The sequence below is a fragment of the Stenella coeruleoalba genome (genome assembly GCF_951394435.1).
Source record: "Stenella coeruleoalba genome assembly, chromosome: 16".
NCBI lineage: Eukaryota > Metazoa > Chordata > Mammalia > Artiodactyla > Delphinidae > Stenella > Stenella coeruleoalba.
Genome location: NC_137162.1, coordinates 26,742,088 through 26,769,965, shown reverse-complemented (window position 1 = coordinate 26,769,965; position 27,878 = coordinate 26,742,088). Strand labels below are relative to the sequence as shown.

Below are 27,878 nucleotides of genomic sequence, written 5' to 3'. Positions count from 1 at the left end.
GCAGCACAGAGGAGCCCCTGTGCTCGGGGAACCCTGGCGGGATGTCTCTCCCAGGCCACCTCATCTCAGTGGCCAGCCTGCATCTCTGCCTTCTGATTGTATGGAAAGTGAGGACACAGTCCCTTGCTAAAAACCTGACTCCTAGGATGAAGGCCCCACCCCCAGCACCACACCAGATGCCAGGACCATGGCCTGGCTATAGGTGTGGGGTGGGCAGGTCCTCCCTGACTCAAAGGTATCCCTAGGTTTCTCTCTCCCCAGAAGTAGAGCAGGCCACAACCAGGTTGATGCTCCCAGAGTCTTCCTCTCTTCAAATCATGCATATGCATCTTCTCTCCAGCCAGGCTAGGGGCCCAGAATGGGTAAAGACACCCTCTCCCCCGGCTCCCGGCACATGGCTATACTGCAGCGAGGAGAATGGTAAAGACCGAAGACATCCTGTTAGACCACCCCTAGTGGGTCTACCTGTTACGAGGCCCCAGTTCTTCTCACTGGGGAAAATGCCTCCCCTTCTGTCCCTGGTTTCTAGGGCCTCTCCCCTTAACTGCCGGAGATGAGCATTTGCGATTTGCCAATGCTCCCCCAGACACTTTGCCTCTTTTCTGCCTGGTCCTGTTCTCCCCTGACCCTTACCAATTGCTGGGTAGTCATCTGCAGCAGACTTATGCTCTCCCAGCACCCCTCCTGCTTGCCTCCACCTCCTCCGACCCCTGGAGACAAGGCCCTGCCCTGGCTCCCTGAGACTCACAATCTGTGCTCCTGCCGTACTCAGTCACAAGGGGGATGTAACTCACTTCAAGCTTTACGTGGTAGAACTAACCGCCCCCCTCGGGGGTGGGGAGGGGGGCAAGCAAGCGTGTGCCTGAGCATCCCAAGGTGCTCTTGTTTTCCAGGCACCCCGTCGTAGTCTCTGACAGACGCACGGATGGGGGAATCCTCTGCCAGCCAGAGTTGGCATCTCACCCTATCTCTCAAATCTGCCACTAGCCTCCAGGGCCGAAGACCCTCCAAGAAGAAGAGGCCCTGCAAGACAAAGACCTGAGGCCCCCCAGCCTGGCCTCCCAGCCCAACACAGGCCCGCATTAAAATCAACACTCCGTGAACACACAAAACTGACAAGGCAGAGGGGGAGCACACATCGGATACAAAGATCGGGCTCTCGGGAGACGCGGCCTGTTGGTCTCCCATGTTAGCTCCAAGTGACTAAGCGCAGGGTGGGAAATAACGCCATCGTGGCCGCCAAAGCTCCCGCCTGGGCTCCAGGTTGGGCAGCCTTTTCACGGGGAGGATGCCTCTGCCTGGAAAAAAAATGCAAGCATTGTGTGGGAGCCATTAATGCGTGAGCCTCTGCACATTCCTTCAAGAAGCAGGAGCACACTAGTCCCTGAGCCCCCAGCCCTGTGCCCCAGCAATTGTACAGGCTTGGAACACACTGCACATGCCACCTGGTCCTTCCCCCCAGGCCCCTGGCTCTGTGAGCGGTGGGGAGGGCCCCGCCAAACACCCTGGCTTCATTGTGCCCCAGAAAGAGGGGACTAATTACTCGCCTACACTCTGGAGCGCCCAGGAAGAAAACAGAGGCCAGTGGGGTGGAGAGGGTGGGAAACGGGGGTGGCAGGGTTTGAAGAAGGGAGAGAGAAAGCCACAGGATACATTTCAAAGTTTCTCTAGCAATTTGGGGGTGGGGGAAAGAAAGCCTGGTCCTGATGTGAAATCATACAGAGGTCAGGGCTGGGTCTCCCACCCTTGTGAGAAAGTGGTGAATCGAAGACGGTTTATCAAACGATCATTTTTTTCTTTTGAAACTGGGAGGCAGCAGCTTGGACAATTCTGCAGATGTGCTTGATGAATTAGGGACAAAAATGGCCCTTCTCTGCCCCCCTCCTCCCCTCCTTCTATAAGGGCTCCCATCGGGGGTTGCTTCTCCCTCCACTGCCTCCCGGGCCCTCCCCTCCCTTCTTCAGTGGTCAGCTGAGACCCCACCCACTGCTTGCTTTTGTACTCTTGGCCTTTGGACATACTGACAAGGGCCTTTATGAGACCCCAATCAAGACCCCCATGTCACAGGTACCTAGTAGAGACACCAGACCTTTTCAAACAAGGGACAACAAGGAGAATCGGCGGGCCCATTGTCTCTCCTCTGTGCTAAGTGAGATGAAAGGGGCCCGCAGCCCCCTCCCCACAGCCCGCCTGCCAATCACCTCTAGTTATTAAGGTCACAATGTGTAAATTCTTTTGACCTGCACCTAATCAAAGATTCACCGGCCCTTTCAAACCCGAATGGGGAGGAGGGGAGAGATTCCCTCCCATAAACCCAGCAAATTCTCCCTCAATAAAATTTCTCTCTCTGATTCCTTCTCTGCTTCCCATCTCCACCCCTTCGCTTCTCTTCACTCCGCCCTCTTCACCACTAGCTTCAAACACAACTGACAAGCCCCATGGAATTACTACCCTCAAAAACCCAAGGAGGATTTGAAAGTTTCTATTTAATTCTCTTTAAATAAAAAGTTTTTGGACAGGCATAGTTGCCCAAGGAAGCCCAGAACCTGGGCAGTCCCTGGGCTCTGATGCCAAATCTCTCCAAATGGCAAAGTGGCCGACTGGCTTTTTTCTCTCTCCTAAATTAGCCTCTCTTGCTTTGCCCAGGATACCATTATACATGGAGAAAAAAAACTGGGATGAATGATACTCCCTCACATTGTCACTTAGCATCTCTAGCTCAGTTGCTGACCCTCCAAAACCCAGCTTACACTGAGTGGTTTTGTGAACTGAGGTGAAAAAAATTACCAAGCCCAAAGTAGGCAACCCTCAAGAAAAAAAAGAAAATAACCATAAGGTAGAACAACACAGAACAGAATAGGAGCCAGAGGAAAGAACCTGAGAGAAAGCAAAACTTAGGATTTTTTGTGGTTTGAAAACTACAAAATGCTTAAATCAAGCAAGGAGAATAAAAGGCTTGCCAATCTCCATCCATCAATATCAAGCTACACATTTTTCTCTTACCTATCTTGCCTGTCACTTAGAATAGGGAGAAGGCATAACAAGAAAGGTAGTGATACTTTATGTAAGTTGCCCCCAAATCCTCATTTGTCTACTGTCTGCTCTTGGGGATGCCTCGCTCTCCCTTTACCTGTCTCTCTCCTTCTTTCTCTCTCTCTCCTTCTCTCTCTGCTCCTAGTTTTCCTCCTGCCTCTGTGATGGTACCTTTTGCTTCTTGGTTTCTCCCTGCCCAGCTGTCTTTACTTCTCTCTGAGCTTCCTTTTGGTGCTAATCCCTCATGTTATTTCAACTGTCGTCTCCATGCCGAAGCCTTCCACATCTCAACCCTGGGTCTGAGCTCCAGGCCACCACTCCTGGCTGTCTCTGGCCATGGCTACCTCACTGTCCCTTCACTGCCTCAAACAGAACTCAGTCTTCTCAAAGCTAGGGTCCCCGTCTGCCATCAAGCCCATAGAGGAACTCAGGCAGGTCTCTCCCCTCTCTCCCCCACAAGCAGTCATGACCACCTACAGACTTTTTCCTGTTTCTCCTGCTGTCCTCAGGAATCCAGTCCGTTACTGCTAACAAAGTGTACTCCGGAAAAGCATCCAAACAGCCTCAGTCTCCCCCCCTCCAAAGTATCCTACACACTGTGCCACCACATTAATCATTTAACTGCTTCAATCTGGCCAAAGATCTTCCATGGTTCCCTATTATTCTCAGATTAAAGTCAAACTCTGCTCTTCAAAGCCCTCCAAAACCAGGCCCCAAAGCTCCCCTCCAGCCACATTGCCCACTACTCCTTTACACAAACTTGTCTGCTCTGAACTCCCAAACTTACCTGCTCTGAAAAACTTACATTGAGCTTCCCTATCCTTTAGTATGTCTTTGCTCATACCACTCCCCTGCCCTCAAGTTCCTGTCTGCAATTTAAATAGAACCATCTTTTAAGTCCCACTTCAAATTCCATGTCATCCAGGAAGCTCTCCTTATTTAACAAAAAGGCTACTGCTTTCCTCTGATTTCCTATCGATAACCTTGACAGTTGATGGCACTCACACTGCGTATATACAGTGTTGTCTGAGTACATGTATTATTTTACCAACTGGAATATAAGCCCCTGGATGGTAAAAACTGTCTCTTGTGCTTCATATTCCCCATGCATCCTTGCACACAGCAGTATTCTTGATACATCTATAAGGCTGGCACTCAGAGATATGCATTACATAGAAAATTAGTTCTGAGTTTGCCTTGTCTTTTTAAAAAAATTTCAGTATTTTAACTTATTTCTTTTCCCACAAAAGGTCCCAAGTATGAAACCATGTTTAATGCTGCAAAAGCAAGTGTAAGGAAGGACCTTTTCAGGGTGATGGAAATATTCTAAACTGAATCGTGGTGACGGATGCACAACACTGTAAATTTGCTAAAACTCATGGAATTGTACACTTAAAGTGGGTGAACTTTATATTATGTAAATTATACTTCAATGAAACTGTTTAAAATAATAAATAAATGTAGGTCCATGTATCCTTAATTTAAATAACTGTAAGGGGAAAAGGAAGGGTTCTCTCTACAGTTACCTGATATTGAAATAGACATTTAAATGTAATTTATGTTTTTTCTATTAATAAAAATAGGCTCATTATAAAAAAAAACTTAAATACAAAAAAGTAAAACGAAAGTAAATGTCAGCAGAAATCTACCACATAAGAAATAACTGAAAAGATAGTCAAATAACTATCATACTGCTTTGTGACCTTTTTTCATTCAACACTATGTTATGACATCTTTGGGGGTCAATAAATATGTACATCTATATCATCCTTTTAATGGCTATATAGTATTCTATTGGGTGAATGTAAAATATTTAACTAGACTCCTACTAATGGATATTTATGTGTTCTTAATATAAGTCTTTATGTATACATCTTGCATACTTGTCTGATTATTGCCTTAGGATAAATTTCTAGAAGAGGAATTTATGTGTCGAAAGGTTTTTACATTTTTATTTTGATACTCACTGCCAAACTAATGTAATTTTAAAACTAACTTTTCCTCTCCTTATTCTTAGACTTACCATTACCAGCCTGCAAAGAAGGATTTTCCTGGCCACAAACCTCTAACAAGTGAAGAATCCTTTGAATAATCTTTATTTTTTGTGTTAACTTTCTGTTTTTATTCTCAACCACAGCTTACCGTGGATGCTAGTGAGACTCAAATTGGCCAGGAAAGTAGAGTGCTTCAAACACATTAACCCATGTGTCCCTCTCTCTCTGCCAGATGTTACGAACCTCACCTTCATACCCAGCTGACCCTCCTCTTGGGTCACTTACGATAGGACCCACTCCAATCACTCACTTGGTCTTTTCTCATTCAGGCCCAGGAGGAAAGAGGCCCAGCCTTGGCCAGGACAACTAATGCTACCACTGCAACAAAGCAGAAAATAACAGGAGAAAAAGAGGCATTCAGCAAGAGTAGAGCCCTCAGGAGCAAGAGACAGTGGGTCACATGCTCTGAGCTAGGCCCTCTCTGTAGCCCCTGAAGGCCACAGTGCAATGAGTTCAGGGTGAGGAGCCTGTGCTAAGTGACGGCTGAGTGAATCTGGACAGCGTCCTATATGGAAACTGTGCTCCTGAGACTCCACAGAGTTTTGATCAGGCATCACAGGAATGATCCAGGGCAAGACTCAAGCTAATCTCTCTCAAAATTCCCCAGTCAACAAAGAAAGGAGGAACGGACACTTATGGTGGCCTCAAGCAGAAAGGGGTCCACTTCACTTTACCTTGCACATCTCAGCTTTACTTCCCTCTCTGTCCAGCCAGCACATGTCACATGTGCAACAAGCCACACACAAAGGAGGAGAAGTAACCCCCACCGTTGCACGGTGGCCTTTACGACTGGCGGATATTTATACTTGGAGAAAGCTCACCCTCCACGCTGCCTTCTGGCCTCTCTTTGTGTCTTCCTGTCTAGCTCAGCTCCTAGAAAGAAGCCAGTATGAAGCTTCACACCTGACCACTTGCTATGCCAGCATAATGAAAGTGATGCCCATCCCCTGCCTATCCTCATCTCCATCACCACTGAAGCTTCCAGAAGCAACATAGACATAAGTGTCTCCAGCCTGAAGCCAAAAGCCACACCTCTCTAGGTGGGGCAGACAAAACATGGAAAGTCAAGAACAAGGCCTGGTGACCCCACATTCTGCTTCACCAAGCCTGCCCATGGTATTAAGAGAATCAGAGAAAGCAGAAGATAAAGGGCCTTGGCCTTAATGCCTTCTCAAAGCAGGGGAGCTCCTGCCTTTGGGAGGTGTGCTCTTTAGCCCCCAGGGCCGGTGTGCACGTTGTCTAAAGTGCACCAGCTTTAGATAGGGCTGCTGTTTCCAGCCTGCTGCGAAAACCAAAATACTACACCATGACCACCATGGCCACTGTTCGAGAAGCTGGATTATGGCTTTGCTGTAGCAAGGTGCAGAGGAGGAGACAGCAGTGCACACTGAGCAGGGCTAGAGACCAGTCTGAACACAATAACATAGAAAAGGTGTGTATGGTGGAGGAGGGAATTGCAACAAAATATAAGTTATAGTTATTTTAATCTCCTAAAAGTTTCTCTCTCAATACTTGAAATCCTCTTTTGCAAATTAAGGCCCTGCTGAAGATTCTGGATGTTATCACATACCAACTGGCACCCCACCTGCCCGTCCTATACTTTTCTGTGCCCCATTCATGTTTTAAATTTGCATTGCAAACTATGAAAAAGTAAAGCTTCCGCAGAAAGCAATTTCCTGGGCCAGCAGCTCTTGGACTAATACTCCCTTTGCAGTTACCAGGGATTCTGCATGCACGTACTCCCTTCCCTCCTCCCGCCAGCCCTCCCCCTCCCCCCACTCCTCCCTCCCTTGCCAGCACCTTCTGCCTGAGCCAAGCCTATCTGACAGGGCACTACGGACAGTGTCACAAACTACCCCCTATGAAAATGCCCTGGACAGAAAAAGGAGCAAGAACCAGCTGGGAAAGAGGGGAAGGATTTGGGGTAGTCAGCTTAACAGAGCACCCCAGAGGCACAGCGGTTTGTCTGTAATACAAGGCTCATAACTTATACAAAACAGGAAATAAAACCCCTGCCCCCAAAAGTTCACAATCTGAAACTTCAAAAAAATTTCGCCACCAGGGAAGTCTCTCATAGAATCTTTACAGGCAGTTTTCCATACCAATGGTGTCAACATCTGTCACCGCTAGTGGTATACAGGGATGTCTATTGTCTTCCCTGATGGTGTGAGGAAAATGTTCCAGTTCTTGGATCTCAGGCTGCTAACCCCCCAAAAGGAGCTACTACAATAATGAAACTCACGACACTCATGGATGCAGGGTAACTGTCATGGACAGGAGAATTCCCGTTCTTGGGTCTTAAGGCCATGACCAAGCTGAGCCACATGTGACTGTCCTAAACTCAGAAAGGGGAAGAAATACAGCTGACTCTGTGGACTGCCACCTGGAGGCCCCAGGGACCAGGACTCTGGTAGATGGAAAGGTGGTGGGGAGGAGAAGACACCATTTCAAAAAATCTCGTTTGAAATGGAAAGGAAAACAAGAACTTAAGTCTTGACTCCAAACTGATGTACTGAAATCTGCCCCAAATGGCCTGAGAGCCACCTAATGACAGGAGGATGGGGTGATCCTTCCACCTCTGACATGACCCCCCAATATACAAAAACACATTATGCTACTAATCCAGCCACACACTGCCTTTTTCACTTGGGCCCAGTACAAAGCCCTCTCCAGCCCCCAGTCTACTTACAAGAGTGAGCTCCATTGGCTCAAAAAGCTAAAAGCACAGATATTTCATGAAGATCCCTCTTTTGACTGATCTGAGTGCTGCAGCTAACAGGTGGGGAAATCTTAAACATACGAGTGTTATCATGACAAGACCACTGGAACGGATCAGTGCCATAAGTCAGACAGGGCTAGAAGTTTCCGCCCCACCATCAGGTTCCTCTTTAGCCTTGACAGATCAAACTCAAGCCGAAGCAGGCTACAGAGATCAGTTCAGTCTCCGAGCCAAAGGTCTTCACAGTGAGGGACCAAAGCTGCCCGGACTGGGCCTCTGCCGGCCCGTGTCCCAGATTAATCACCACCAGGAGGGGCTTGGACACCAGGCTGCAATCTGAGCCCAGCAGCACCTGCACAGGGGTCACCCCGGCACCTCCCTCACTCCCTCGGGCAAGACTCCAGGGCATGAGGGTGTCCACCTGTTGACTACGCTACTTGGAACAGGCAGGCCAGACGCTTAGCCATCTTCAATCCCGCAGATAAGTCACAGGCGGTTTGAGTTAGCGCAGAAGGTGGAAAGACATGGTGACTCAAGGAGTGAAGCCAGGGCTCCATGAGAAGGAAAATTCTCAGCCGCTGAACAGGAAGAAAGAGAGAAAGCCCTCAATGCCCCTCTCACCACTGTCTAGAGGGAAAATCTAGCTCAAGACCAGCAGTGAGTGAACTAAGCCCTCAGAGGTTATGAACTAATGAGATGCTCCGTGAGTGTTTGGGACACATTCTCGTCAGCCGCAGATCCACTGGATGCTGACAGGAAGGAGGGAGACCAGAGCAGGGATTTCTTTTCAAAACACCCCCAAATGCTACCAATACGCCTGTGTGAAGGAAACTTAGACATAAATTCACTCTGTGAGGGTGCAGGAGAGCTTCCTCTGAATGCCAAGACCTTGGAGAACAGTTTCCTCAAATGATCTACATCAGTAAGCTATTTCACACACCTGTACACATAGAGCTAGTGACTATGTACGGTGCATTACACATGTCTGTCCATGCTAGAATGCACTCTTTAGGACCAATGGGCCCTATTATAAATTCTTCTCAGATGGCAATTTCTTTTATATTGTTGCTTCTCTAAGTCTACTAGAGCAGGAGAAAGTATTCTTGAGACCAAAAAAAAAAAAAAAAAAATCAAAAGGAGGAAGATAAGCATGAAGATCTGTATCTTAGAACGCTCTGTCCCAGGCACTAACCTGTGATGTAAGGAGAAACCACTCGGATGGATGCACCCTTTTCCACCTGCCTCATGCCCCAGGGAAGGAAGGGTGGGAGGGGTCTGAGTCAGATTGAAGTGTGTGTCCCTTGAAAGAGCAGAGAAAAGCACAGGTCGGATAAGAGGAGAAAGAGCTCCTACACAGCGCCTTCATTTGAGGAAGAACACCCACATCCTGACTGTTACACCTTGTACCTCCAGAGCTCCATCTCCAGGAATTCCCTTTGAACTCCCGGCTGCAACCCAGAGTTAGGATAGAGCAGTGGCTACAATTACACACTTGCTTGTTGGGGGGGTGGGGGGATGCTGTATGTGACAGGCCATGAAAGGTCCCTGCCTATAAAACAGACTGGAAAACAAACCCTTAATTTAAATGTTAATGAAAGTGCTGTGGAGACATCAGAGGCTTCCCGGCTGCTCAGAGAACAGCTACACCAGCCACAGAATTTATGGCTCCCCTTCACCCTCCTGCCTCCCTCTCTGCCTCATCACCCACTGAAGTTAAAAAAAAAAAAAAAAACAACTAATTTTAACATTAACTCCATGCTTCCACCTTGGGATGTGATTGCTAAATTATCTGTTGGCAGAACACTGATCAAAGGTGGAAAAACACAGGCACATTGCACACACAACCCAGAAAAGTCAGCTGCAGCTAAGGCAGGAAAATTACCTTCTCTCTTCCTGATGTGGGAAGGGTAGAAGAAATAGCGGTGCAGGTAGGGACTGGAGCTGGGAGGTGCAGGCAGCAGGAAGAGGAGGAAGACCCTGATCCCTCCCATGTGTCTGCTCCCCATCTGAGAACTTAGCATACCATATCTGCTAAGTTTCGTCTGTCTCTCCATCAGACTATGCTGTCTAGTTCACTGTTGTTTCCCCAAGGTGTAGCACACTGTAATGCTTAAGAAGTATCTGGAGAGAGAAAGAGAGATAGGGATGCAAGGAGAGATACAGAAACAGAGACAGAGTGGAGAAAGAAAGAATTTAAACAGAGGTTGAGGGATGGAAATGTATCCCTGTAGCAGGGGCACGGTCTTGAGGCACGGACTCTATGTCCACAGCATCCCGCCTTCCGCAGCAGCACTCTCTGCTTCTAGTTGTAGTGCTTTATTTAAGTCAGTTCTTCCCAACTAGCCAACCGTCCTGGCCAGGGAAGGAGTCGCCCCCACAGATGGGGTCTGGGCCAGCCAGAGCTGGTTGGGTTGCAGGTCTCAGGCCAGCAGCCCAGTACGTGAGCTTCCCTGTGCCCAACATGCCCTGGGTAGTGGCAGAAATCCAGGGTCTTGAGGAAGTGAAACCCACCCCTGTGGCGTTTCGTCCTTGCTACTGGTGGATGTGTCGGCCGGAGAGGCTTGGCTTAGCACCAGCAATGAACTCTAGGGTGGCGGGCGCTGCCCTGAGATTCAGCAGAACCAGACTCTGATTCAGTTATATCTCTACACTGATCTCTTTCCAATCTTAGGTCATTTTAGGCTGGACCAGTGGGCCCACCTAGCATCACGCAGAGCTTCCTTCTTTCTCCAGGCATCATGCAGCCCCTTCCAGCCATGCCAGCCTCTGGTCCTTCCATGCTGTCTTTGTACCTCAGACTCTCTTATCTAGGGCCACCACACGCAGGAGACTCCCTCTAGTGTGGTCTTCAGCCTGGCAACAGGGGACACTGAGCCACTCCTCGCCTAGAGAAGGTGTCCTTTCCCCAGACAAGCCCCTGACCCTGGGAAGGGAGAAGAGACAGATCTTGACAGCTGTGGGCCAAACCATCAGGATGAGCAGCGACAATGTGAGGCATGACAAAGTCATCCATCAGAGTCTTTCCTCAGGTTATCAAGGTTAGGGATCCCCTTCAGGAACCAGCTCTTTATCACCAACTAGAAAAAGCAAAACTCAGAGGCACAACATTTACTTTTGATTTGTCTTCCCCTAAAAGCACTGAGTGAGTTAGGAAGCCCAGGGCCAAAGAGTTGCTGAACCACTGGGAACCAAAAGAATCTAAACTAAAAGTTGGCTGCCTCCTTTTTTCCAATCTTTCAAACCTGTCAGAGAAAACTCCAGATGCAATTACCTTTCACTAAAGAAGGGCGTATTTCAAAAGGCTGGTGAATGTGTCTGCCACACACACAACACACAGTAAACCCTGTAGACACTGGGAACAAACACCCACTCTCCCCAGAAATCCACCCCCTTACCAAACAGTACACAGTGATGGCTTTCCTTCCAGACTCTCCCTCACCTCCGGGAGAAATGAAGCAAGAAGGGGCAGCTCCTCCATCAAAACCCCCCAGAGGCCACAACTCACTTTACAAATTTGAATCGGTACATTACAGGCAGACTTGGACTAATCCCCCCCCAAAACAAACAGGCCACCACAGTGAGCAAAATTACACTAAATTATATTGTATATTTAATAACACAGCTAAGAAAAGTTTCCACACCTATACCACTCATATGTTTCCCTAATGACAGAAACAAGAGAGAAGGGATTAAAACCCAAGGCTCCTGGGAAGCCTTCCTGACCACACTCACTCACGTGATAGCAAGTGTTGCTCGGAGATGGGGAAAGGATTCTTCTGAGCACCTCCTTCTTTTTGGAGGGCAATAAATATGGTGTCTGCAGAGGAAGGAGGCGCTGTGGGCTTCTCTCTCTTCCCCTCCAAGGCAAACAGGGCAATGGGGCTCCAGACTCATTTCAACATCAAGGCACCCCCCAGCCAGCTTGGAAGGGCCCTGCAAACCGAAGATCTATGTGCACTGGCACTCCTGGGATGGTGTAAGCATTCACAGCTACACGAGTGAGCCCAGGCCTTGATTACATACTGCCTTCCTCCCCTCCCCCTCGCTATCTCAACTCTGGCCTCCAGAAAGAGAATGTTCCCAGATCCCCACAGAGGCTTTCAAGGGCCACAGCTACTGTCCAAGATTCTGGTGGATGAAGGCATTGCAGTGACGTAAAGGCCTGCCTCGTGGCCCTCCCTCTGCACCACAGCACGTGGCAATAAGCTGGAGACCTGAGCCTCTTCTGCCCCGTCCCACATGTGCCCTTCTCTGAGCCTCAATTTCTCCTTCTGCCAGGAGGGGAATGACCCTCTCCCTTCCTCAACCAGAGACAGACTAGTTTCAGGCACTCAGTATCATCTGGCAACCACTACAGTTGTGCCCCCATCTTTCCCCCACCACTGAATCAGATCCTCAGGAGAGCTACCCCACAGCAAGTGTTCAGTCAATACACAGGGAGCACAGAGGAAAGGGAGTGAGAAAAAAAGAGATGGAAAATAGAAGGGATGAAATCGAGTCTTTAACAGTTCATTTCCTTACTCTGAGTATTTACTAACTGTATTCAGCTAGAAATAATCTTTTAATGGCAATACAATGTACTGCATGTTTTAAAAATTCTGCTTTTCTGTGATACTTATGGAAAAGTGCTCAGAACTCTATGTGACCTCAGGAGATCGTATCCTGAGACCAGTTAGGACCCACAATCACACCCAGACGTGTGCCCTTCCACCTCCAGCATCTCAATTCAGTTCCATCTCAACCAGTACTTTCACTCACCAAACAGCTCCCAGTTGGGCCTCCTCTACAGAAGGAAGGCTGCATCTATAAGTCATAAATCCTAAAAGCAGAGTTATTAGTGTTGGGGCCAGAAGATGGGTTGGAGGGCACATAGGAGGTAGAGGGAAAGGTCCTTGCCTGCCACCTTCCCATGAAGCCTACTGGTTTTCCTTCCATTTTTTGAGTACCTAAACATGGCTCTAAGCACATGACTGGTATTAAATATTATCCTCCAAGAGTATTTACAAACCAAGAACTCAAGGTCAAGAAAGGAAGAAGAGGTGACATTTGGACACAGGACAGAATACCTGCTTTCTCCCAGTCACGAACACCTCAAGTTAAGCCTAGGGCTTGAGGTTTCATGTTTCATGCTACAAGTTTCTAAGTACACACATGTGAAAAGAAGGCAGATAAGTCCCAGCATCAAAGATAAATACGATGAATAGCTCTGACAAATTATTTTAAATAGAAGAAAGAGACTGAGATGTGCCAGGTCTCCCAACTGTCCAGGCTCCTTGGAGGACAGCTGCTGGCCACCCACTCTCGTGTTTTTCACAAGGGGTTCACGGCCACATCACATTAGTGACACTGACGACCACACTCAACAAGAAAGGTGGCAGGGAAGGGAACAGAGGCAGCCACGGAGGGCAGGAAAACCACAGGGGAAAAGGAAAGGAAAGAGATTCCTGCTGAGTCCCCACCTCAAGAAGAATGCAAAAGAGCAGTGTAACTCCATGAGGGACAGGAGAAGCCCCAGGGAAGGGTGGAGACATGAGAGCAGCTAAAGCAGCTAAACAAATGCTTTACCAGCTGGGAGAGATTCTGGCTGACACAAGATTCTAGCCCTTTTAGCTTTGTAGAGTATTTTCATATTCATTATTTCAGATCATCTTCACAATGACCTAGTAAGGACTATGAAAGAAATGGTATTCATATTTAACAGACGAGGAAACCACGGCTCCGAGGACTTACCCGAGGCCACCCTCCTGGTTGGTGGCAAAGCAGAACTCCAGTTTCCCAGAACAGACCCTACAGCTAGGAGGCAGTGTCTTCCAAGATTGGGAAAATGGTTCAGTTTACTGAAAGGTTCAAATTCATTGACACAGTGAGAAGAAATGGATCTAATAAGATGAAAAGATTCCTATCCCAATATATTTTGGGGTAAGAGAAAAAGAAGCAGAGAGAACACCAACATATACTCTGGTCATTTAGTGTAATGACAGAATCCCAAATACAAACTACTTTTTTAAAACAGTCCAAGACACCATTTGTGGACTTGGGGTAAAGGTCATCTCAAATAACTGTGGGTCATGGAGCTAAACAGCCAGCCAACAGTGAGTGAAAGAGTCATCCCAGGGGCAAGAAAGTACACCAAGAAGACATTTAAGGAGAATGTTAAGAAAACATGAGACCTAGGTTTTCACCAAAGTTGGGGCATATCAAGGACTTAGCAGAGGGTCTGGCATAGAACATATGACTAATAAATGTTAGCTGCTGGTAACAGTAGTAGTTATAGAGCAGTGCTAGTAATATTAGGAAGCTAGGTCGTTCCTCAAAGCCAGCTTCCAAGTTGTGGCCAAAAAAGCCCCAAAGTCAGTTTATTGTGATCTAAACTGCTTCTCAGTGACGAAGGCAGACACTGTCCTCAACCTTTTATTGACATCATCTTCAACAGCTGCCACGCTCTATTCTGTTAACACGTAGCCTAACACATTCCAGAGGAGGTGGCTAGAGTAGAGGAATATGAAGATGGGGATGCTGGGAGAGCCTGTATGTGTCTTTAGCCTAATTCCATGTGCAGGAAGCACATGGACCATCTCCAGCCTTAAGAGCATCCCTCCACCACCGACCTCACCCCAGGCCACCCCAGTCTCCTGAAGCCAGCGGGAGTCCTCAGGTAACCACCAAGATGAAGTCACCAGCCTACCTGTCACCTCCCACCCTTACACATATCCAGCCCACAGACACCCAGGCTTGGCTAACTGGCTTTAAAGGGGGCAGCATTAGGAAGAAACTGAGGAGGGGCCAGAGCTCAATGGCTCCATTTTCCACCCTCTGCTCCCACACACTTAGGCCTCTCTACTCCCTGCTGGTCTTTCCTTCCCTTTTTCCTAGGATTGCTAGAATGATTTGTTCTGAACAGCGACAGGTTTATAGGTTAGCCGACACCTCCGCTCTGTGGAATTTTAATTAACTTCTCCCATCGTCAATATGCTAAGGAACGGGGTCTCCATTCTCTGAGGTCAGCAATGTGTTTCAGGTCCTGCTATATCAGCCGTCAAATTGAAGAATTAATGACGTGGCTAATCGGCTCTAATTCTTTAGGAGGAAAAAAATTTGAAAGAAAGTTGTGGAAGGGGCAGGAGGAGGGGTGCAGGCTCCTTGGGGTGAGGAGAAAAAGGCTGAAGGGGGCTGCAAGAGGGGGGATCAACTCTCTCATAAAACAAGTGACTGACTTAAACCCGATGTTGGAGGGTACCAGCCCTACAGCTTTCCCATTGATCATTTGGTGGGGAGTGAGGGGTGAAGGAAGTGGGAAAAGACACTAAACACCCTGACAGAGCAGGTGCAGAGAGGGTGTCTATGTACTCTGCTGGTGGGGAGAGAGGCCCTGCCTCGGTTCAAGAGAGCCTAGAAAGCAGAATTCAGGATGCAAGGCTCATTCAATCACAGGCAAAACTAGAGAAACACCAGTCAGACCAAAGGGTAGGGTAAAGCCGTCATCAAAATCGGCACTTCTGCTATAATTGTCAACAAATCTACTCCACATACACGACTTTGCACGAGGGCCCAACTGGACATGGGCCCCAAGCCTCTCCTGATGACGCCCACCTGACCTCATAAAATAAAAGCATTATTACATGGGATAAAACCATACACCAAAACATCTCCCTTACCTGTGCAATGGGCTGATAGCAATGGACCAGACTCGGTCTTCAGTCTGGATGGTGTGTAAGCACTGCCCCAGCCGGCCTGAGGCCAAAGGCCATACCTGGAAACAGGAGAGGAGATGCTCTCGTTGGCGTTGCCTGGGATCGGGATGAGGGTTGGAAAATGCACCAGGTGGAGTCACTGTTCCTAGGGTGGGTGGGGAAATGGAGAATCCTTTCTATCCTGTACACACAGAGCTCAGGGTAGCAGCAGAGGGACCTCTCCAGCTTCTGCCTTGCCTACCGCCCAAACAGACGCTGGCTCCCAGTCCTAACCACCCTTTCACGTCCACCTGAGAGCCCTTACGCAGCAGCCAATTGTATACCAGGGAATCAGGAGTTCCACGTTCCTCAGCTGAGACCTGACTGAGACGCGTGAGCAGGTGAGGCTTGCCTCTCTTAGTAACCTCCCCGTGTTTGTGGATTTTCTTTTTCCTGTCTCTCACCAAGATTTTACTTTGGGGAGGTAGGGAGAGGGAGGAAGATCAAGGCCCAGTATGAGTGGACAGAGATAGAATTAGATTAGAATTAGAGAGAGAGGAGTAAAAAGAAAGATCCAAGGGAAGGAAAAATGGAAGAAGAGGACTTCAAAGTGGGAAGGTGGTGTGTTGTTGTTTGTTTGTTGATAATGCCCAGAATCCAGTCCTATTCATGTCAGCAGGGAATTTAGCACCTAGTGTCACCAAAAGTAGCAGAAAAGCTTAACTCTTTTAAGCTTCCATATCTCCTACTGGTTAAAAATATTGCTTGGAGCACATTATCTGGTCCCTATCAGTCAGGAATGTACATTAGCAGCCACTCTGGGCTTAACTCTAATCAACACTCACAGAGCCCTCTCAGCGGTCAGTGCATTTAGAAATCTCCCATTAAGCACAAGGCCCCCTCACCTCACCCTACCCCAGATGACACACACAGGGGACTAAGCCTCTAACCAAACAGAGAGGAAACCTCAAATGTACAGGGCTGTCCCCAGACAGCAGCCAAGGAGGGATCCCGAGGAGGCCAGATGGATCAGTGACCTCTCAAGGTCCCTGCAGTGCTATAAGGGGAACACAAAAAAGTCAGACAGGACCTTAGATGGAAGAACTTTCAGGAAACACTCCTTGAGTTTAAGGGGTAGGTGATGGAGTGGGGGTGGTCCTGACTGCTTAGGATCACATGATACCTCTTCTCTATAAAAGGAGAAAGTGTTTCTTAGATTTTGTGTGTCTATGATAGGGGGAGAAGGGTGTGAGTTACTTTTCCCAACATCGGGAAAAGAAAATAAATTTAACAAGAAGATCTGAATAAGGAAGGGCAGAAAACAAAGGTAAACACCACAACTTTCCTGGAATGCCAGGATTCTGGCTCATTCTTCTGGATTAGGTCACTTTGGTAGTAACTAGATGCATCTAATGTCCTCTTTCAGACAGCCTTGGCTTGGAAGAGAAGTTTTTCTTTTCCCTGATGCAAACTACCTAGGAGGCAGGTTCTTGTTTGGTGTGGGTGACTAGAGACTCTGATTACAAAATCTCTGGGGGCAGCCCTAGGCCTGAATTCACTAGTGTCCTCCACTGAACAGGCTGGTGGATCCCCAGACTGAAAACCACAGAACAAGGTTCCTGGTCTCCAGGGGTGGCTCTGGAAGCATGCTGCCAATTTCCCAAGCACGATCTGGGGAAAGTGGCCCTCCTGACCCGCACCAGTAGTAGCACACCATCCACCAAAACATGAGTATGCTGATCACATCTTAACCCTCAGTGATCAAATTCAAAACAGACCCAACCCTGGAGAAGATATAACTCAGTGGGAGTGGGCATTTACACAGTCCTTATAAAAAGCAGTTGGCGGGCTTCCCTGGTGGCACAGTGGTTGAGAGTCCACCTGCCGATGCTGGGGACACAGGTTCGTGCCCCGGTCCGGGAGGATCCCACATGCCGTGGAGCAGCGGGGCCCGTGAGCCATGGCCGCTGGGCCTGTGCGTCTGGAGCCTGTGCTCTGCAACTGGAGAGGCCACAGCAGTGAGAGGCCCGCGTACCACACACACACACACACACACACACACACACACACACACACACGCACGCAGTTGGCAATATGTATCAAGATCCTTAAAATAACCAAAGCCTTCAACTCAGTAATTCTATTGTTGAGACTCTATCCTAAGAAAATAATCCTAAAACGAAGAAAAACCTAAATGATAAAAATATTCCCTGCAGCCTGCAATAGCAGAAAGAGCATACATGGGCTTTAGGATTAGACAAATCTGGGTTGGAACCCTAGTTGCTACTTATTTATCTCTGATGTTAGGGATATTTTATAACTTGTTAGCCTCAGTTTCCTCATGTATAAAATGGGAAATAATGCCTATCTTTTAGGGTTGCAGTGTGGAAAAATGAAGATAAGTGTAAAGCACCCAGCACAGAAGCACAGTATTTGGCAGACATTAGGCATCAATAATGGTGGTCCTTATTACTACAGGAAAGAAATAGATACAAACATCCACCAATAGGAAAAATAGTAACTAAATTATGGTGAGTCCATTGTGAAGCCATTAAAGATGACACAAGTAATTTGCAATAAAAATGGAAAACCTTATAAAATAAAGTAGACACAGCAGGGTACATTGGGTATATAAGATATATTATGAATGCGAATCAAAACTACAATGAGATATCACCTCACACAGGTCAGAATGACCATCATCAAAAATATCTACAAACAATAAATGCTGGAAGGGGTGTGGAGAAAAGGGAACCCTCCTACACTGTTGGTGGGAATGTAAATTGGTACAGCCACTATGCAGAACAGTATGGAGGTTCCTTAGAAAACTAAAAATGGAACTACCATATGATCCAGCAATCCCACTCCTGGGGCATATATCCAGAGAAAACCATAATTCTAAAACATACATGTACCCCAATGTTCATTGTGGCACTATTTACAATAGCCAGGATATGGAAGCAACCTAAATATCTGTTCACGGAGGAATTGATAAAGATGTGGTACATATATACAATGGAATATCACTCAGCCATAAAAAAGAACAAAATAATGCCACTTGCAGCAACATGGATGGACCTAGAGATTGTCATACTGAGTGAAGTAAGTCAGACAGAGAAAGACAAATATCATATGATATTTCTTGTATGTGGAATCTAAAAAAATGGTACAAATGAACCTCTTTACAAAACAGAAATAGAGTCACAGATATAGAAAACAAACTTATGGTTACCAAGGGGGAAGGCAGGAGAGGGATAAATTAAGAGATTAAGATTGACATATACACACTACTATATATAAAATAAATAACTAATAAGAACCTACTGTAGAGCACAGGGAACTCTACTCAATACTCTGTAATGACCTATATGGGAACAGAATCTAAAAAAGAGTGGATATATGTATATGTATAACTGATTCACTTTGCTGTACAGCAGGAACTAACACAACATTGTAAATCAACTATACTCCAATAAAAATTCATTTAAAAAATAGATATATTATGACCATAATTATGTGGGGAAAAATTACCCTAAAGGATAGAATGAGAAAATGAATAAATATAAATAAAGTGCTTATTAGCACAGTGCCTGGTTACATTCTATGTTATTATAAAACAAAAAAAGCAAACCTATGCACTGAAAAACACCTAAAAGGAAAAAAAAACAGTTCAAATGTTCCCTCCTTCATAAAATCTCCCCTTCCAAGTCAAATGTGATCTCTCCACCCTCCAAACTTTCTGGCCCTTTTCCTAGAGCCTTAAACTTCATAGTCCTGACCACTTCCAACCAGCTTCATAGCTTCATAGCTAGTGCATGCAGTCTCAACTCCCCTTAAGGAAAGGCTGTATCTTCTTCCCCTTTGAAGCCTCACATACAGTAAGCACTTATCAGAATGAAAGAAAGAATAAAGAAAATGGAAAAAAATGAAGGAATGATCAGACCTGGCCAAGGCCCAGCAAGAATGTAAGCTACCATCCTATCACATCTCAGGATGGGGCCAGCCTCACCAAAGCCCAGAGGGGCAATCCAAGCTAAGTCACAGTAAATCTGAAACTAGGATTGGAGGCAGGGGAAGGAAGCTCTCTGGGCAGTCCCTAGCTCAGAAGTTTTGCAAAGAAAATGTTTTGTTTCCCTTCACCCCAATAAATCTCTTCCCTAAAACATAGTCCATTTTGGGGAACTCCTAAAAAACAGGCTATAGATGTTTACAGACAAACATGACTAAGTTCTTATGTAGGTTCAGGTATTAGAAACCTGTACAAGCAGCTGGAGAATTACAGATGCCACCAAAAAGAAATGGAAAGTCAGTTATAAAAGACTAAACGTGGGTAATGTGAAAATGGTCCAGGAAGATGAAGACGGCTAAATGCAAAGACAACAATAGAAGGAGGGAACCGAAGCAGCATCCAGAAAGCCAAAAAGATGAGCTGGCCTGGAGGTCACTGGGAAATCGCAAAACAGCTGACTAGCTTCCTGGAGTTGAAGAACCAGGGGGGAGAATTCTGTCACTGACTAAAAAGAAATCCTCAAAAGGAATAGGATCTACTGCAGTGACAATTTTAGAATTAGAAAGTACCGATTTTAATGCTTCAAAACTCTAAACCAGTAAATAATTATACTTAAAACATGAAACTAACCCAATATCCTAAATAAAATTGCTGTCAATCTTCAACTGTAAGCAGTCTATAGCCCTGAATTGCTACCTGTGGTCATAAAGCTTAGCTGTACACTGCTCTGGGTGTCATACCACAGAGAAATGGATAGAAGAGATGTCACTGAAGGCTTCACGGGGAAGCTTGAAGCTGTGACAAGAAAATGCTAGAATGAGATGAGACTATCTAGGTCCCACATGCACAAAAGGTTTCTGTGCAAATTGACTTCTGAGCAGTATAGCAAGTTAAGGTTGGTCTCTTTACAAGGAATGGTACAGAGACAATGACCAATCAGAAACCTGAAGTAAGTATGGGGTGGGGGATTCGGAAGCAAGAGATAGGAAATTCAGTTTCCATGTTGGTTCAAAAGATTTTCTGGGGTGAGATGAATTGGGAGATTGGGATTGACATATATACACTACTATGTATAAAACAGATAACTAATGAGAACCTACTATATAGCACAGGGAACTCTACTCAATGCTCTGTGGTGACCTAAATAGGTAGGAAATCTAAAAAAGAGGGGATATGTGTATACGTATAGCTGATTCACTTTGCTGTATAGCAGAAACTTAACGCAATATTGTAAAGCAACTATACTCCAATAAAGATTAATTAAAAAGAAGAAACCTTGATTTTAGACTTCTGGCCTCCAGAACTGGGAGGTAATAAATTTCTGTTGTTTTAAATTAAAAAAAAAAAAAAGAAGAAGAAGGTTTTCTGAATTTTTCTCAGGCTCCCTGTGCTGATGCACACGTCTCTCTGACAAAATACAAAGTGTAAGGAAAAAATTAGCAAAGGGAGGAGAAACTTCCATAAATACAAAGGAACGTATTTAGTCCTTCTTTTTACATAAATTAGCAACATTTTCACATGAAGGTGTAATCACTAGCGGGAACATGGAGCCAGAAAAGTTAGTAAAGATTGCAACTTCTCTCTCCTGAGTCCCCTCTCTATGTGTCCTAGAGTCCCATTTGCTGACATGGTCAAGCATTTTGCTCCTATCAGCACTGTGGAATCTCCAGATGCTGGGAAACACACAAGCAAGAACCTATCGAGCTTCCTGCACCATCAGCTGAATTATCAGCAAAGTTCCCACAGCAGTCTCAAAGGATCAGGCATGTGTGGGTCCTGGCAAGGGCTACTGGACACAGGGATGGAGAAAGTTCTTCTCTGCCTCATGGGTCAAAGCCTATTTGACCCAGACGTGGAGGAGCTGAGTCCATAAAGCAGGGGTTACACTACTTTATCAGTCTCATTCTGTTGGGCCTTGGCAGATGTCTGACTTTAGACCAGGCAACTTGGCAATGACACAACAAACAATGCCCTCCTCTAGTCGTCCTTCCACTGCTTACTGACCACATCACTCTCCAGAGAAGCAGTAAAAACACATTTTAATTATCAGCCCGATTGCTTATAAACAAGGTGGTAAAAAATTAACCTTCTCAAACAGAGAGTGAGCAAAAGGAGGGAGATTTTAAAATAAAATATTGGGGTTAGAACTCAACCCACAAACTTGAGAAAACTCAGCTCAGGGAGGAAAAGCTGGCCAGGCCTCTGTTTTTGAGTTCACGCCACATTTCAAGTGAGTGGCAAGCTTCCCAGCCACTGTCCACTCCTTTCCCAGGCCAGCTGGCAGGGACATAGCCTGGCATGGCAAGCTGCATGCCAGAGGCACATAAGTGAGTTCTTTATTGTGTCGTTTCCCCCACTGCCCCAACTCAGTACCCTCAGCCAATCCTGAGACTCAAGGTCCTATCCACCCTCTCCCACCCCACTCCCTATAGACAGTAGGAAATAACAGTATGTAAGGGGGAGACCACCTCACCTTGGCCGTCCTGTCTCTGGAGCCACTCACAATGATGCCCCCTTTGCAATCCACACAGTTCACCTCCTGTTCATGGGCTGAGTACTTGACAGTGAAGGTGCTATGAATCTTATGAATGCCAATCTTCCCATCTCTACAAGAGAAATAAGAAGCCAACCCCCAAGAGCCAGTTATTCTCTCTGTAGGAAAAGAACAAGTCTACAGAAACAGCTGGAGTCTCCAATGACTTCCAAATTTGCTAAGCTTTAGACAATTCAGCCCAATAAGGTGCTGAGTTTCTAGATACCTTTACTTCTTCAGTATACTTGGGGCTGAACAGAGGGCTGAGAGACAAAACAAATTTCCCACTTGAGAGTATCAAAACCAGTTTCACTTTTCATTAAAGGCTCTTCCTGTTTTCCTTCTCCAGCTAACACTATGAAGTACCTGCTTTAAATGGAAAAAAAATTACCCCTTCTTCTAGTCTCCCTACTCATCCCTTTGGAGTTGAGACAGAAAAGTCAGAGGCAGGCAGAAGGTCTCTGAAGAATACTGAGGAGGAGGAAGGAAGGAGAAGCCTGCAGCACTTACCCTCCTGCACTGATAATATGCGAGTTGGCCAGCACGAAGTGGCAAACGTCCTCATCATGCCCAGCAAAGACTCCCAGGGGCCTCCGGTTCAAGCTGGCACCATCTGGGCGGAACTGATAGGCCAGGATGAAATTAGCCTGGGATATGTACAGAGAATCACCCTCTAGCTGCATCCAGGGCATCTGACTGCAGAGATGGAAAACAAAATTTAAGGACCATCAAGATATAGCATGAAGGGACTTCCTTGGTGGGGCAGTGGTTAAGAATCTGCCTGCCAATGCAGGGGACACGGGTTTGAGCCCTGGTCTGGGAAGATCCCACGTGCCGCAGAGCCGCTAAGCCTGTGCGCCACAACTACTGAGCCTGCACTCTAGAGCCCACAAGCCACAACTACTGAGCCCGTGTACCACTACTACTGAAGCCCACACACCTAGAGCCCGTGCTCTGAAACAAGAGAAGCCACTGCAATGAGAAGCCCACGCACCACAACGAAGAGTAGCCCCCGCTCACCGCAACAAGAGAAGGCCCGCATGCAGCAAAGAAGCCAAAAATTAATTAATTAATTTTTTTAAAAAAGAAGAAACCTCCTCAAAAAAAAAAAAAAAAAGAAGATATAGCATGAGAATTCAACTTCAAACTCCGGAGAGGCTGACCAATCCCCAACTTAGCAATAACCTGCAAGGTTAAGTCTATACCTCACTCACCTCCTTCAAAACTACCTACCCTTAGGCTACCTTTAGAAAACTAGAGTGATTGAGCTTTGTGGTGACCTAATCTTCTTTGGACTTTCTAAAAGAAAGTCAGAATAAAAGACCAATTAAATATCACTTTTAAATGGAGAATGCTTGGGACTTCCCTGGCGGTCCAGTGGTTAGGACTCAGCGCTTTCACTGCCATGGCCCTGGGTTCAATCACTGGTCAGGGAACTATCCTGCAAGTTGCCCGTGGTGCGGCCTAAATAAATAAATAAATAGAGAATGCTTAAGGCTTGAATTACTGGCTACCTATACTTCTTGTGGGTAGGCAGAGCAACGAAAATGCAATGATTGAGGGGTGGGGAAGGGCAAAAAGAAACCTTCCACCCAGATGAAGTAATTTTTTCATTCTGTGTCCTCACTGATCTGAAGTTTAAGTGATAAGTTTCAAGGTTCCAGGGCCTCCATACACACCTCTTTCCCAATAGATCAGTTAGGGTGTGATAGAGAAAGGAAAAGAGTGAACCCAGGGAAGCCCCATTCCCTTGTCCTACTAGAGCAAAAGGGCCTTTTTTTTTTTTTGGCTGTGTTGGGTCTTCGTTGCTGTGCACGGGCTTTCTCCAGTTGCAGTGAGTGGGGGCTACTCCTTGTTGCAGTGCACGGGCTTCTCATTGTCATGGCTTCTCTTGTTGCAGAGCACAGGCTCTAGGCACGCAGGCTTCAGTAGTTGTGGCACATGGGCTCAGTAGTTGTGGCTTGCGGGCTCTAGAGCTCAGGCTCAGTAGTTGTGGTGCAGCATGTGGGATCTTCCTGGGCCAGGGCTTGAACCCGTGTCCCCTGCATTGGCAGGCAGATTCCTAACCACTGCGCCACCAGCGAAGCCCAAAAGGGCCATTTTTAAGTGAAAGGAATAAAGCCATTTAGGAAAGGATGCTAATGTACTGATTAAATTCCTAAATCCTCACAGAGGATACCTACATTTCTGTATTAGAGGGTAAGTGTGGCAATGGAAAAACATAGCTCCAGAGCAGTCTACTACAGTTCAGAGACTACAGAGAAATAGTTGGCTCTCACAGGCAGCTGATAAAAGAAATACACAAATAGTTAAAGATTCCCTCTACAAACTGGCAGGAGGAAAAAAGGTTAGAAACCACAGGTCAGTCCCATGGCACAGAGTGAGACTTAAGAAGAAAGAGGACTCTGCCAGACACCATGCTCTCTGGTGGGGACTAAGCCCCTTGCACAAGGTACATCCCAGCAGCCTCTCCTACACCACATAGGGGTCCTAGAGCTACCAGGTCCCAAGCAAAGCATAGGGACAGATGATTCATCCCCATTTATAGAGACACCATCTCCCACTGCCAAGCCTGTCTGAGCAAACTGGGTTGTGTTTCTTCCCCAGACTCCTTAATACAAGTGTCATGGGAATGTGGAAAAGTTCTGCAAAGATGGACCATTAAGTGCAGCTTGGACTTTGTAGTAACTAGTTTCTGTACATGAGGTTTTTACAAGCGTGTGCAAATATTATATGGAACATGTGTAGAGTGTGTGCAGATGCCTGCACTCTCATTCATTATGCACATTCCTCTTCAACATCCCCTTGCACGAGTTTGTGGCACACTCAAGTGGGCAGCAAACAGAGGGGTTTGGAATTCATGTGTTTAGAGCCATCTGGTAAACAGCCATTTGCCCAGGACAAGAAACCAGGTTCATGTCAGGTGAACAGTGGAGAATCACGGGGCAGCCGGGTAACCACTTTGTGTATTTATTTGCCAAATTGCTTGAAACCAGCCCGAACAGACGTCAGGAACAAAACCTTGTTAGAGAAATAAACTCTTCTTTCTGGTAATAAAAGGCAAAAGTGGGAAGCAGAGGGTAAAGCCCTTTGTCATACAAATCCATCTTTCTCCCCTGTAGTTGCTTTACCATCATCACCACCACATAATTTGCAGTAACCCATGTCAGTGAAAGCAGCAGAAATTGTATACAAGCAAGAGAAAAAGGTCATCAGATGAAGAAGCCTGCCTGAACCTATCGGCACAGGTCCAGGTCCGCTGGAATGTGGAATCATGATGTTCCCTATCCATTCCAACCAATCAACAAAGGGCACTTTTTTGGTAGAGAGTCAAATAATAACTATGAAATAATTCAGCACCAATGAAGTATAAAATTTGTGGCATTAGCAGTGCCAAAGCCATTATCTAAATTTCCTGCCATTTTTTCCAAGCTCTACCTCCTGTAACATACATATCCAAACCTTCAGATCCTATTTTGCTTTTTAATAAAAGTAGGGGAGAGGGCTACAGGAAGCCAAGAGTGAAGGTGTAACTCTCTAGAGTAGAAAATTTTTTAAAAAAATTGTAAAACAAGATGAGCTGAAATATTGGCTTCATTTATTTCTTTTGATGAGGTGCATTAACAGAGGTTACCTCTGAGTGGTAGGATTATAGGTAAGTTTTATTTCCTTCTTTAAGCTCTTCTATGTTTTCAAATTTCTACAATAAACATTTATTATTTTTATAATCATAAAAATATGGAATCTGTTAAAATAAATTACATTTTTTATAATCTTTTTTTAAATGTGAAAAAAAGTTGTCCCTCCGATGCCCCTTTTGTGGTATTTAAAGGATCACCAGTGCCCCATCACCCAAGACAGGCACATTTATACTCCAGCTAGGACTAGATTTTTCATTTCCCAGCATTCTTTAATGTCCCAGGTAGCTCTGAAAGAGTCAAGAGGCTACTTACCTGCATTTCCACTTCAGCAGAATCCCCTCTCGGCAGCGCCCCAACCTCCAGTTCTGAGATACCTTCACCCGTTCCTTCACTGGTACACTGGCCATCCTGTGTCCAGACAGAGCAGATAATCCAATCACTACAACTCATTGCCAACCAGAGAAAATTCCCTGGGCTTTTTTTACAAGTCAGGACTCAGAACATCCAGAAAATATGTGAATATAAGTGAACGGGTTAGGAGACAAGTAAGAAATAACTCTTCTCCCTCCACACTAGGATAATCAAGAAAGCCAAGGAGAACAGCCTGTCCTTTAGAGTGTCCATAGTGATGCCAAAGCTATCTAACAGAGAAGGGATGACAAAGAGTACTGGGACCACTGGTTAGCCATGTGGAAAAAAAAAAAAATCCCTACCTCACACCATACAGAAAAATTAATTCAAAATAGATCACAGATTTAAACATAAAATCTAAAACTATAAAGCTGTTAGAAGAAAAAATATAAAAATATCTCTGTGGCTCAGGAAGTAGACAACAGTGTAAGACACAGAAAGCAATAACATAAAAGAAAAATCCAATAAATTCGATTTTATCAAAATTAAAATTTTCTGCTCATCAAAATGAATACACAAGCCCCAAAATATGAAGAAATCCTCCCTGTATGTGTGTGTGTGTCTGTGTTTGAATAAGGAACTCTCCTACATCCTTGTGAGAGATGAACATGGTACAGCCTGGGAAAAGGTCTGGCAGTTTATTATAAATCCAAACATATACCTATTCTACAACCTAGCAATTACTCAAGAGAAATGAAAGCATATGTCCACAAAAGGCTTACTCAAGACTATTCATAGGAACTTTAGTCATAATAGCCAAAAGTTGTAAACAGCCCAGGCATCCATCAAAAGGAGAATGGATAAACACACTTCAGTGCATATTCATACAATGGAATACGACTCAGCAATAAAAAGGAAAGAATTATTGATACACACAATGATGTGGGCGAATCTCAAAAACATTCTGAATGAAAGAAACCTTACACAAAACAGTTCATATTGTATGATTCCATTTATGTGAAGTTTGATTAGAAGGATAACTAATGAATGGTGAAAAAATCAGAACAGTGTTGACCACCAGGGTGGAGATGGGAATTGATTGGGAAATAATATGTAGAAGCTTTCTGGGGTAACACTTTATATCTAAATCTTGAAGGAATTTGGGTCATGCAAGTGTGTATGCATTTGTCAAAAACGTATCAAATGATAAACTTAAAATTTGACCATTTCATTGTATATAAATTTTTCTTAAAAAAAAAGAACCATAAACCAATATACTCTAGTCAATGATATGCATGCACGCAAAACTGTTTAGAGGTGAAGTGTACTGATATCTGCAACTCACTTTAAATGCATGATAAGGCAAACATAGTAAAATGTTCACTGTAGAATCTAGGTGGCGGGTGTATGAGTGTTCATTATACAATTCATTCAACTTTTCTATATGTTTTAAATTTTTCATTCAAAAAATGTTGAAGGGGAAGTGTCAGTAGTACTTTCTGGATGAAGAAAGTTGGAGCAGTAAGAGATGAGGGAGCTCAGCAGCAACATGAATGGCATAGTTTTGGGGTGGGTTGGAGTGGTAGGGGGTAGGGAGAAGAGCTCAAGTCCCTTGTGAAAGTGCACATTTGGACGGAATTTTGAAACTGTGGGCAAGAATTTGAACATTCCATTTCAGGCCCCCATATCTCCCCTGTGTCTCCTTGACTTGCTCCACTGGACAATACAAGGTACACTGCTTGGGACACAGAGTAATAACTTGTCATGTCTACTGAGAAAAGGAGAGAAACAAACATTTCTTCCAGTATCTACTATATCTTCACCTTTACTACCCTTTACTAAAAGACAGCAAGCAAGTCCTGCTTTCA

General features: G+C 45.6%; 1 protein-coding gene across 2 annotated transcripts in view; it reads right to left on the bottom strand.

Annotated features, from left to right (window-relative positions):
* The window catches only part of FBXW4 (F-box and WD repeat domain containing 4), an 80,808-nt gene that overhangs the window by 38,365 nt on the left and 14,565 nt on the right, over positions 1–27,878 (bottom strand). For both annotated transcript variants that reach the window (XR_013824369.1, XM_079900828.1), the window contains exons 2-5: positions 25,972–26,067; positions 22,529–22,714; positions 21,959–22,091; positions 15,462–15,556 (exon numbers count right to left, since the gene is read on the bottom strand). Coding sequence is in view for 1 of the 2 variants with exons in the window: in XM_079900828.1 (XP_079756954.1) it covers positions 15,462–15,556; positions 21,959–22,091; positions 22,529–22,714; positions 25,972–26,067 (510 nt within the window). In the remaining variant the exon portion in view is untranslated. The remainder of the gene's footprint in view (positions 1–15,461; positions 15,557–21,958; positions 22,092–22,528; positions 22,715–25,971; positions 26,068–27,878) is intronic.